Source organism: Ostrinia nubilalis, chromosome 7 (genome assembly GCF_963855985.1).
Source record: "Ostrinia nubilalis chromosome 7, ilOstNubi1.1, whole genome shotgun sequence".
Lineage (NCBI taxonomy): Eukaryota > Metazoa > Arthropoda > Insecta > Lepidoptera > Crambidae > Ostrinia > Ostrinia nubilalis.
In genome coordinates this window covers 8,032,546-8,045,760 of record NC_087094.1, presented here as the reverse complement: position 1 = coordinate 8,045,760, position 13,215 = coordinate 8,032,546, and the positions used below count along the sequence as shown (strand labels likewise).

Sequence of the window (13,215 nt, the reverse complement as noted above, 5' to 3'; positions counted from 1 at the left end):
ATACGCCGAAAAAAGATTTGTTCAAATCGGTTCATAATTGGCGGAGTTATCGCGTAACAAACATAGAAAAAAAAAAAAACATACGAGTCGAATTGAGAACCTTCTCCTTTTTTGAAGTCAGTTGAAAAGGTTTTAGAAAGTAGTTCTAAAAGAGACAAGAGACCTATTAAAATACATTTTACAAGCATCAAGATTAAATTACTATTCTGATTAATAAATTACAGTTCTCATATACAATACGCTACACAAAAATAGGATCCAAATGAAAGTGCACCCACTTTATTAAGAGCCATTTTACATTTTCGTGCGAATTTCTAAGATTTTGGAAGCATGAATTACTATCTTAAGCAACACCCAGATATTATTTAATAACTGCGAAAGATAGGTCAATCCTTGGTGTTGACCATTAATGAAACGGATTTACTAAAACTCTTTTTCTTAATTCACAGTGCCCCATCTCCCACAACCATTTTACGGAAAAATTGCCGCAGACTCATTTTCAAAGTCCTGTATCTATTATTTATGCTCATATAATAAGCTTAAAAATATATAGTAATCATCGGACATATATTCTTGTAGTCCATTAATGAAATAGATTCTTGAATTTCATTACCATTATTGAGTAAAATCTAAAAATAATTTGGCAAATTTGAAGATTAACGTCACATTTTGATCGTGGTTTTTGGTTTAAAAACACAGCAATAACTGCAATAAAAGTATCCCAAAATAAAGAATATTCATTGTAGAATTGATTTCTACAGTTATTGTTTAAATATTAGTAACCACTTTGTCAAAATATTGATGTGAATATCAGTATAAATTGCAATGCGCAAGCCGACATCGATTAGTATGGCGCGAGCGCCCGTCAAGGCAGGACCTGTGTCATTTTTCCCGCCGTGACGTTTACGTGCGTTCGTGTCGTGAAGCGGTGATTTGTACGGCGACCAAATACATTTGATACTATGCCGAGAGGCTGTTTCGAGTCGGCCGGCCGAGCAGAAATTGAAATGATGAATTTTAATTTCTTTGACGGATCTGGGTGTAACTATGTATAATATGTAGGTACCATGTATTTAATTTAATAAATAAATTATAAAAAAGTATATCCATTATGCTAGCACCCTTAACACAAGCATATTGGTTGCCTACTTTTGGACTAGATGGCGCTGTGAAATTGTCCAAAGATTTGTTTATTTATTTATCCGCTTTGAGTTTTGTTTCGTGAAGAAGAAAAAGAAGCGTTTTGTTTCGAGAAAGCTTTGTTGTTAAATCTATACTAATAAAAGAGGAAAGATTTAATTGTTTGTTTGTTTGTTTGGAGGCAATAGGCTCCGAAAAAAAATTCTTTCACGATTTAGAATCCTAATTTTTTTCTATGTAGGCTATAAAATATTTTCAAAAACTTTAGTCCAAAATCTTTGATAAAATTCGACGTTTAATAAATAAATTAGATAACATATTATTATTACTTTTTTTTCAGTACGATTTTAGTACTTGTTTTTCAGAAATTCTACGATTTAACTAAACTTCTAAAGTGTTTATATTTTATGCATAATTTAGTAACTTCTAAAATATACATATCCTATTGATAGATGACGTGCTTCGTATTTTATTAAAATTATTACCTGACTAGGTTAAAAAGGTGTGGAATGTTATTTTGGAGATAACTTGGTTCCATAGAAATATAGAGAGATGCTAAGTAATGCGCTGAGTTCGAAACTCAGTGTCGTATTAGAAATTCACACACACAAAGAAATCAAATTATGTGCTCATTATCCACTGCGGTATCAGTATTCAACGTTCGAATAATCTTTAGTACTATGCAAGCAATATAAACTGTTTACATAATGACGTCGCTACTGTCATCATTGCTTTCACAAGCAATATGTTCCAATTTGTCCCTTGTCACATTTCCCTTTAGTTTCTGTGATCTGTGCTTGTTTCTGAGTTGATATCAATGAAATATTCCTTAGTACTTTTGATTTAAATTATTATTTTTATTTTGACACGTGTTTGAAAAATCAAGGTCAGATTACAATAAAATAACAAGTGAAAACGTAACATTGCATTGCAACTCGCAATTTCGCAATATTGATGAGGGAGATTCTATTGGAAAGTCTGTATTCATTCCTAGGATTCCCCTAACACCATCAAATTCAAGAGAATTCAAGAGAGTGCAGTTTCCCATCTCATGCTTAGGGACCACGGTTTAAAACAGTGTGGTTGCATAGAGCTTGCAACGGGCAACCGCGTGCGCAGCTGCTCATACAAATTTTCGATACAAAAGCAAGTGTTGGCGCCCTCACGAGTTTTAGAGGAGTTCCATATGGTAGCGGGAGTAGACTTAAAGGAAATCTATGCTTCTCCGACGACCAGTAGTATGTGGAATACTCCAGAGTGCGCATACTCTGGAGTATTACTGGAGTATTAACAATAGCCTGGTGATTTTAGCACCTGAAGGAAAAACAAAAAAACATTGTTTACAAAGAAATCTGCGGCAGGTGTAGTGTTTTAATTTTGTTTTAGAAAGATCTCATAATTTTGTAAGTATTCAAATATTTATACATAATAATTTGCAGATTTTATATCAAAAAATATAATCATTTAACAAAATTAATTTTCTTAGAATATTTTAATTCTATTAGAACCATTTTCCACTTCATCGCAGAAGAAGTCGCGGGCAAAAAGCTAGTATGAAATATGTAGTATTGCCCGCGGCTTCACCCGCTTGAAATTTAGTTTGTCACAGATCGTCATAAATTATAGCCTATACATTGTTATTCTGGTCGACGCCAGGGATGGATGAGCGTCGCTGTCGCTGGCGACAGGGTCTTCTGGTTCAGGGTTCATGGCGTAGGTCTCAGGCAAAATGAAATCCACTACACACAGCACTAATAATAATAATTACACACAGCACTAGAGTCGTATCGGAACTGAGTGAACCAAAGATCTTGCGATAGGAACGTCCGACCCGAGCAGGCGCGGATCCAGCCCTCAAAAAAGGTTGTGGGCACAGCCACCAAAAATGAGCAAAGTGAGAGTTGGATCACTACATGCCCGGACAAGCCGGACATACATACATGCCTATCGATCTTATCAATAGATCATAATAAAACAAGCAAATTAGGGTTGTGGGCATGCCCACAGTGCCCACAACGGTGGATCCGCGCCTGGACCCGAGTGATAGTTGAACACAGACTGCCTAGTTCTGCTGTACTGTACTGTACTGTAAAGTCAGACATCCACACAAACTTCCGTATTTATAATATTAGTAAGACTAGTAAGAAGTAAGATAGTAAGATGAATTATTTTAGTTATTTGTTTACTTATAATAATATTTATTTATTTATTTATTTCTTAGCTCTGTCTGATAATGGATCTGGAGGAGATGCAATGGCCACCTCCGTAACAAAACAATAGAACCCTATGGAGTTTGGGCTTGTGTGATTCGCCTTGACGAATATTTCGTATCCAGGGTCCGATGATGGAGCTGTAAGGGGGCAGATTTTTTTTTCACTATGTGACTGTCTTTATTTTGTACTTAATATATATTTTACATATTATACCTATTCGTGTTTCATTATGAATCGAAATATAAAAGACTTAATAAACTCTATTAAAATTTATAACTTAAATCAAGTCTTAATACGGTCACGGCTCAAGATTTTTTTGTCCATTTCAGCGTTCTTTTTACTCTTTTGACGTTGCGTTGACAGCTTTTACCTAAATTCGCGCGGAATATTTTTGTGAAATGGCTCTTAACCTGTCACTGAGCAGCTATGCACTGACTGTCAGTGGTGCCAGATTAGGCGAATTTTCGCCATTTAGGCTACCTCTGGGGGTCAAATGGCGACCAAAAAATTCAAATGGCTACTGGTAGCCATTTAGGCTACATAGAAAAAAAGATCGGGCTATTTAGGCAACTTCAGGATTACCTTGGAAAAAAAATACGTAATATGCATGCACATCCACCTAACACTTATCAGTTAATCTGAGACATCCACCGTTCTTTCCATTCGCTCACTCTTTGTAAGAGTGAGTAGAGCTATTGCGTACACTGACGAGAGATGTAAATTGACTGAATCTGACCGGTCACGATGGTCAAATACCATAAATGACCGTTTAAAAACGGTCAAATTCAGTCAATTTGACTCAATATTACTGTACTACCACCGAATAATTTATTTTTTTATTTACTTAGGTTAGGTAATTTATATGCAATTTTAAATGAAGGAACGTTAATCTATCTATCTATATAAATAAAAATGAATTGATGTTCGTTAGTCTGATTAAAACTCGAGAACGGCTGGGCCGATTGAGGTGATTTTGGTTTTAAAATGATTGTCGTAGTCCAGGGTAGGTCTAAACGGTGAGCAAATACTCGCGCGATATTGTTTTTCTGTGACAGACAAAATTCCACGCGGGCGAAGCCGCGGGCGGAAAGCTAGTTTGTAATAAATTAAAAGAGAATAAGACGTAATCAAAGTTGATGTGCACAGCGATGCGACATTGCCATTCTTCACCTATAATGCATGTGAGCGGGGTGAAGAGAGCACAACAAATCATTACAGAACACTTATTTTTTCAATTTAGAAGTTGTAGACTCACTGTAAAATGTTTAACAATAATAAATCATTACAAACCACTTTTTTATTTCAATAAAGATGTTGTAGACAGACTTTTATCAATCACAAAATCCAAGAAAAACTAAAAAACTTCTTAACTATTACTAAAATCAAATTGTCCGAAAATGACCGTTTTTGACTGTTTATGACTTGTTTTTTACCGTTTTTGACCAATTTGCTTACATTAATAAAGCCAATTTGACCGTAAATGACGGTCAGTCAAATTCAGCCGCTTTAGTAATTTTCAACACTCGTACCTGATATCTCATGGACCTGGCGTAACTTTAAAAAAACGTGCTCAGTACATACATTACGCTCACACTTACACGCATTATAAATACACGATTTAAGAAAACAACATGGCCGCAATATAGGCCATCAGCTGACAGGTTTGTGTGTGTGTGTGTGTGTAGTTGTCAGCTGATTGTCAGTGTGTGGTTTGTGGTAAGTTAGAAAGAGATAAACAGCTAGCTATTTGTTATTAATGTTGCGATTTGATATGTATTTTGATAAGTAATTTATTTAATATAGATTATTTTATACCTACTTAGCTCAAAATGTTAGGCGAATTAGGCTACTTAAAGAAAAAAATATATTAGGCGATTTAGGCTACTCAGCAGGAAAAATTAGGCGAATTGAGTTAGCTGATATCTGGCAACCCTGCTGACTGTTGAGATCTCAGGTTTTTTTTTTTGGCGGGCTTTTGAACGCACTAGGCGCGATTTTTGAAGCCAATTTTGTATTTTTCTCTTTTTGTGATAAAAATAGTTATCTATCTATTGGAAGTCGTTAAGTCAACTTAAAACTCGACTATGCCGGACGGGGACGGTAAGGACCCGCCCAGGGGCAAGGAAAAAAGGAAGGCACCAAATAGAGATCACACCTATACGAGTGCAGATGAAGATTTCTACAAACCGTACGTAAAACCAGGGTATAGAAGGCTATTCGCGGAGAACACGGTGAGTGGCGAGTTTTCTGTATTTGTGGAAAGCACGAAAGAGAATGAGAAGATCGGGAACAACAATCCCATTCTGACTACCAACCTTTTCAAAAATGAAATCAAGGGCATTACCAATCTTAAAAGAATTAACGCCAATAAAATATGTGTCACATTTTCCCAGTCTAGTAATGCCAATAACTTCCTGAAAAACGATCCCTTCCTAACCAAACACCAACTCAAGGCATACATCCTGTGCATACATCCCAGCCACAGCAGTAGAAACAGTCGGCGTGCTTCGCTTTGTGCCCACTAGTATCAGCAATGAGGAACTTTTTAAGAAACTCTCCTCATCTTATGAGATCATAGGTGTGCGTAGGTTCACCAAAAAAGACAACGGCGAAATAAAGCCCTTTCAATCAGTGTCTATCACATTTTTATCAACTGTGTTACCCGAACATGTGTATCTTGACCTTTTTAGGTTCAGAGTATTCCCATACAACGCTCCATTGTTGCAATGCTTCAAGTGTTTCAAATTCAACCATGGTGCTAAAATTTGTAAATCTGTGCAAAAATGCTCAATATGTTCTGAAGAACATCATTTTTCTGAATGTACTTCAAATAAAATAGCCAAATGCATAAACTGTCAAGGAGCTCATCTTGCGATTTCAAGGGACTGTCCTGTTAAAAAACAAAAGATTGAAGATAAAAAAAATAAATTGACTTACGCTAATATGGTCTCCAGCAATGCTTCGGCTACAAAGAGTAGCCCAGTTATCAAAAATTATATAAGCGAGTTTCCTTTATTGGCTGCTCCTAAAACTAACTCTAAATCTGTTACATCAAGGAAGCCTCAAGCTAGCTCTGTATCAGCAACGAACTCTTCCACTTCTACTAATTCAATGGAAGTTAAAGAAAAAGAACCACTTACTAATGAACAATTAATAGACGAAATAATAAACAATGATTTTATCCGCAAGGGCCTTGTAGGCGCCCTTGTCGCTATTGGCAACGAAACGAGGGCAGTTAATAGTTCTATTATTCAGGAAATTCTTATAAAAAGTTTTAAAGGGCTTTAAATGGATAAAAGTTTCATAAGAATCTCTCAATTTAACGTCGAAGGTGTTATTAACAAAAAGCCATTACTTATAAAATTCTTAATTGATAATGATATTGATATATGTTTGCTAAATGAAACATGGTTAAAAGAGAACAATTCTTTTCATATTCATAATTACAACTTAATTAGTAAAATAGGTAAAGAAAAAGAAGGGCGGGGTGGAGTCGCCATCCTAGTCAAAGACACTTTGAAATATTCAATAATAGAGCTTCCTTTTTATGATTTTTTGCAACCCGTAGCTATTAATCTGAGAACTGGTATAGGTAATTTAAGTATTCTATGTATATATTGTCCACCACCTAAAGAAAATAGATCAAGATTTAATGGTAGCAAACTTAAACAGATAATTAACTTACTACCTAAGCCTCTTTTGCTATCAGGTGATATTAATGCTCACCACATCGCATTCGGGTGTGCTACTAGTAACGGTCGAGGTAATGAAGTTTTCAATATATTTGACGAGAGCGACCTCTGTATCCTCAACTCAGGGGCGCCGACCACTGTTGGTAGATCTGTTCATAATCCTTCGGCTATTGATGTAACATGTGTCAGCCCTTCAGTAGCTCCATTATGTGATTGGAAAGTTTATGATGATCCAATGGGAAGTTATCACTATCCCACTGTAACAGATATTCAGACTTCTGTTGATAAATATCAGATAGGTGAACCAGTACACAAATTTATTTACAATAAAGCTGATTGGTTTAAATTTCATACTGAAACAGAAAACATGGTAGTTAATATTAATTTAGATAATACAGATCCATTAAGAATTTATGACGATTTTTATAATCATTTGATTAATATTAGAGACAAATGTGTACCTAAAGTAGTCAAAACCTCTCCCAATTTAATGAAAAAGCCTGTACCTTGGTGGGATGATGAGTGTAATAGTGCAGTTAAAAAAAGTAAAGATGCTTTAAATTTTTATAGACGTAATCCAAGCATTGATAACTACATTGCATATAAAAAATTAGATGCTGCTAAAAAACTAACTCTTAAGGAAAAAAAGAAAACAGGTTGGAAATCTTTATGTGAATCTTTTAATAGATATACTCCTGTTAGTACAGTATGGAACTATATGAAGAGGTTTAAGCGTGTTTCAATTCCTAAACTGCCGAAGAATGATGAATGGATTCCTTCTTTTTTTGAGAAATATTCCCCTGTATCTCCTCCTGAAAAAGAAGTAAACAATTCATTATTGCAAGCATATTTCTGTCAAGTTGGTGATGAAAAAGCATCTTTTTTATCTCAACATTTTTCTTGGGAAGAGTTTATGACTGCCTTGAAGTCTCGTAGGAACACTACACCTGGTTTAGACAATATTCCTTATGAACTTATTCGTCGCCTACATAATAATGCCAAAAAACTTTTACTGTACATTTTTAATTTACTATGGCAAATACAGGTCATCCCAGACTCATGGAAGACTCAATGTGTCATCCCTATACTTAAACCAGATAAGCCTCCTGATGACTGTAACTCTTATCGACCAATTTCTCTGTCCTCATGTATAGGTAAAGTATTTGAGTGCATGTTAAAGACAAGATTAGATTATTATGTCGAATCAAATAATATCTTACCAAATGAACAATTCGGATTTAGGAAAGGCCGAAGTGCAGCAGAAAGTTTTACAGCATTGGTCTCAGATGTTAGGAATTCTCTTGATGGTCACTCTACTACAGCTTGTGTCTTCCTTGATGTACAGGGCGCGTTCGATAACGTGGTCCCCTCAATTTTAATAGCCATCTTATGTGATATTGGAGTACCCGGGGTAGTCTGTAAATGGATTTTCAATTTTTTGTATAAAAGAATAATGTATATAAAATTTAATAACATTCTTCATGGACCCGGATATGTATATAAAGGCACAATGCAGGGCGCTACGATCTCGCCATTATTGTACAATTTATACACTAGTCAAATTAATAAGTATTTAACACAAAGGGATATAAAATTTTTACAATTTGCTGATGATTTATTAATTTATACTGTAAATAAAAATGTAAATACTGCTGTGCATAGTTTAAACGTAGCTTTAGTTGAAATCCATAATTTTTATTCTGGTAAATTAAAACTTGATATTAGTCCCAATAAGAGCGGCGTTATGTTATTCTCGAAAAAATATAATGACTGTAATTCTAATATTTATTATAATAATAATCCTCTTTCATGGATTCAGGAAAAAAAGTTTTTAGGAGTGTGTCTAGATAAAAAACTCACATTTGAAAGTCATATCAAGCTTCTCATTCGCAACTCTTCTAAGGCTTTAAACTTATTACGCTCACTAGCTGGTGTAACTTGGGGCTCTGATCCTAAGATTTTATCAATTTTATACAAGAGTTTAGTGCGTAGTCATTTTGACTATAGTACTTTAGCATATATGAATTGTAGCCCAACCCTATTAAAAAAATTAGATGTTATTCAGAATAAAGCACTTAGAATAATAACAGGAGCTATGTGTTCAACACCTATCAATGCTATGCAATGTGAAACATGCATTCCTCCTTTAGTACTGAGACGTATTCAACTAGCAGCAAATTTTTGTCTAAAACTAATAACTTCAACTAACAAACCAGTACTAGATAGAATCATGCCACCCTTATCTTCCCAAATATGCTCTACTCCTCCTCCTCCAATTACAGGTAATGAGTTAATATCTGGACGCACTCCAGCCTTACTAAGAATTGCATTGTATATTGATTCTCTCACTGTAAATATGTATAAAGATAAGCCATGGCCCATGTACAAAGTTAATTATGAAGATCTTGTTGTAAATAATTTCACCATTTTAAGAGAAAAGATCTCCAATCAAATTGATCTTAATAAATTTCTAAATAAGTCTTATTATAAAGTGTACACAGATGGTTCAAAGAAAGAGAATAGTGTAACCTCTGCATTTTATGATCCGCAACTTAAACTTACTAAAAGTCATAAAATTGAAAGCCACTGTAGTATCTTTACTGCAGAAAGTTATGCTATCCTCTTAGCACTTAAACATATCTGTACATGTAATCCACCATCTGACAATATTATTATTCTAACTGACTCTAAAAGCGTATTACTAGCTCTGGAAAATAACTCTTGTAAATATAATTTGAATTATATAATTTATCATATCAAGAAATTAATTAATAACATATATAGACTTACTGGTAAGACACTGCTCTTCCTTTGGGTACCATCGCACCGTGGCATCAGGGGGAATGAAATTGTTGATCTGGCTGCAAGGAATGGCTTTGATGTTGACCATTCTACGTTGTTGAAGTTACCTCACACTGATTATCAAGCCGCAATCAGTCAAGACCTGAAAAAGATATGGCATGAGTACTGGACAATTACTAGTATGGAAAAGGGAAAATGGTATGCTAAGATCCAAGGAAGCCCGCCCGCCAAACCTTGGTACCATCGGAGGAATGAGAATATAGATAACAGGAAGTTTATAACCATCATAAATAGGCTGAGATTTGGCCATTGCCACGCTCCCACTCACCTGAAGAGGCTCAACTTGATTCCGAGCCCTGAATGTACATATTGCAATGAAGAGCTTGCTGATTTGGAACACATAATCTTGAAATGTAGAAGTTTTGGAGTTCAGAGACTGGTCATGATCGATGACCTTCAATCTATTTGTGAACGTGTACCAGAGTCGTTGGACGAGCTCCTGAAGGATCCGAAACTTTTCAAACCCATATATACTTTCGTGGTTTCAACTCTGGGAACTATTTGAGAAGAGAAAATCAGTGAATCAGTTGGAATCATCAGTGCAGTGAACTCAGTGAAGTGAAGTGTCAAACACAGATGTGATGTGTCAAATTCAAACAAAAGTTCAACGGACTTCAAAGACTGGCTTAAAAGGGCTTGCACCCAGAGCCGTGAAAAACTATATTAAAAAAAAAAAATTGAGATCTCAGTGTACTGTTCTTTGGTACTGTGTAACATCACATATTCTGTTAGTCTGTTAGCTATTTTTGTGTGAAATTCGCTTCTTTTCTGAATAATCATGACGCCTGTAGCACACCTCCGCCTCGAAACCGTGACAGCGCAAAGATTTCAGTATACATATCTGCAATCACATCCCCACATTAGCAACATGGCTAAGGAAACACAGAGGCGTAGGTATATTGAAATCCTTTCGCTGTCATCGTTTCGTGGCGGAGGTGTGCTACAGGCGTTAGGAAAACGAAAGAATATGCAAAACTTTTGAAATGTTAATGAGTTAGAGGGCCTCATTCTTTCTTCCAATCAAGTTTTTAGGATTTCAGGTCTTCAACATTAAAATACCAGTATATAAAAATTAGTCTTATATTTTCTATTTCTGCTAAATCTAAACGAATACAATTAAAAGCTGTTCATCTCATATTATCAATGACATTACACATAATTCTGTCGAGTTCATAGCAAGGGTCCACAGCGGCACTGTCGCTAGGGCTGCAGTCCATGTGTTCTAGCATCTCAATGGGCACCTTGAAATTGGAGTCAACCTCATTTTGGTCAGGCAAACTTTGTAGGGCATTCTGTAGAATATCTTGCACTTTGTCCAAATGTTTCTTGAATCTGAAAAAATTCAAAGGTCAAACAAAATCTTCATAAGGTAAATAAATACATTTATTATTAAACTTTTCCGTCCAGCGTAATTTTCTACCTACATTTTACTCAGGCAATCCTGTCCAAGGAGAGCCAAACTATTTTGTTTTATGAACATTTAGTTTGATTATACTTTTATTGATTACCTTGTAGCAGTTTCCACACGCTGCCTTTTCTGCAACTCCATCATGACCCGTAAAGTCTCTCTAGCTTGATGCGGTCTGAATTCATTTAGCAGGTGATGTATGTGAATAAACAGTAAACTGAGATCTTCAACTTTCTCAGCTCTCTTAGGTGAATCTGGACAATTTACTAACAAATCTAGGAGATCCAAAAAATTAACAAGTAATGAATGATTCAGCTTTTTTAGTTCTCTTCGTCTTTCAAAGTGTACTGGATACAGGCGTCGAAAACCCTGTAAAACAACAATCAATTCATTTCGGATATACAATAAATAACTATTGATCCTCCTGGATAACCAAATTGGACATATTTATAAAAAAATACAATGTATAATGCAGAAACTAAAAATCATTAAAAAAATTTTATACAAGCAATGAAGAAGAAACTGACCTGACTCTCCAATGACCGTATGATTGTATCATCAGCGTTGAAAGGATGTCCAAACATAGAATACGAATCATGTATAGGCCGCGGTGGTAAAGGCGCTCGATTTCTCCTTACATTTTCATCTGTATAGAAATTAATAAACTGCACTGGAGGCAGGGGCAACGAACTAACTTGAGCTGTTTCTGAAGACATGTTGATCGACAGATTGTGCTGAAAATTAAGAAATTAATCAATTATGTATCCAATCTAGGCCTTCTTTGGATAGTTGGCCTAAAATTATAGTAAGTCTGAGTAGTAAAGTAATAAATATGGAATAAAAATATGATTATAAATACTTTTGGCTATGAATCCAGTTTGACCGAGTCAACTGCTTCAGAAGGTAACTACTTTCTTTCTGGAAAGTAAATTGCACGTAGGTATTTCAGGCTCAAAAATACACAAAAAAATACTGTGCTACCTAAACGTCAAAAACAAATGGACAACAAAATGACGGACGGACTGTCACTGCTGCCAATATGACAAACTAAATAGGGATGTTCCCGTTTTTTGCAAAGATCGAACTATTACTAAATTACAAAACCTAACCTAGCTCTAGGTACGGCACTGGGTGCTAGCATAACGGATAATTATATTATAATACTTAATATACTTTTTGAATACATACATACATAATACAGTGTGAGTCACGTTAAAATGTACATATGAAATTAGGTGAAACTAGACCTATTTTTATCGGCAAAAAAGAGGTAAAAATTTTTTTTAAATTTTTTTATAGATTTTTTTTCTTCCAATTACTTATTGTAAAGAAAACGTAATAACTTTTAAACAAAGAGGTATATCCTGATAAAATAAAAACAATAATAATGCTAAATAACAGACGAGACAAAAAAAATACATAAAATACCCTGAAAATGCTAACAAATAATAAAAAACGATACTTTTTGAAAAAAATCTGCTTTTAAATTCGTGTTTTTTTAGTTATTTGATAAATTTCTTCAAAAAATGCCCCTATAACTGGTAGTTTTTATTACTTTGTATTATTCTCTATCGTATTACCTTTGTAAAACCAAAAATTGCATGTCTCTATCCCTATCACAACATTTGCTATGATCGTTTGAACAAAGGCCTGCCACAACATTATTCTCCGCTACAGGTAGGGACAATTTTAATTTTAACTAAAATGCTTATTTTACTTCGAAATCTTTTGTTTTTATTTGAAATCAAACTTGTCTTTATCAAAATTACAAATCTAGAGCCATCTTCAGTTTCGTTGTTAACGAAGCGTTGAATGGCGCGCCCGGAGAGGCTCAATTCAAACGATCATTGCAAACGTTGTGATAGAGATAGACATGCGATTTTTGGTTTTACAAAGGTAA

The 13,215-nt window shown here is 34.9% G+C and overlaps 1 protein-coding gene and 1 long non-coding RNA gene across 2 annotated transcripts; both read right to left on the bottom strand.

Annotated features, from left to right (window-relative positions):
* Positions 1 to 7,706: 7,706 nt before the first annotated feature.
* LOC135073192 (uncharacterized) lies at positions 7,707 to 10,494 on the bottom strand. The gene is made up of 4 exons (XR_010257593.1): positions 10,176 to 10,494; positions 9,836 to 9,989; positions 8,266 to 8,461; positions 7,707 to 7,857 (listed from the first exon to the last, which is right to left on the bottom strand). It is a non-coding gene; the product is annotated as an uncharacterized LOC135073192 (long non-coding RNA).
* A 477-nt stretch (positions 10,495 to 10,971) lies between these two features.
* LOC135073589 (mediator of RNA polymerase II transcription subunit 7) lies at positions 10,972 to 12,327 on the bottom strand. Its single transcript, XM_063967754.1, has 4 exons — positions 12,175 to 12,327; positions 11,843 to 12,049; positions 11,416 to 11,684; positions 10,972 to 11,239 (listed from the first exon to the last, which is right to left on the bottom strand). The coding sequence occupies exons 2-4, from the start codon at positions 12,029 to 12,031 to the stop codon at positions 11,035 to 11,037; spliced, it is 663 nt and encodes a 220-aa protein (XP_063823824.1). The 5' UTR covers positions 12,032 to 12,049; positions 12,175 to 12,327; the 3' UTR covers positions 10,972 to 11,034.
* Positions 12,328 to 13,215: the final 888 nt, after the last annotated feature.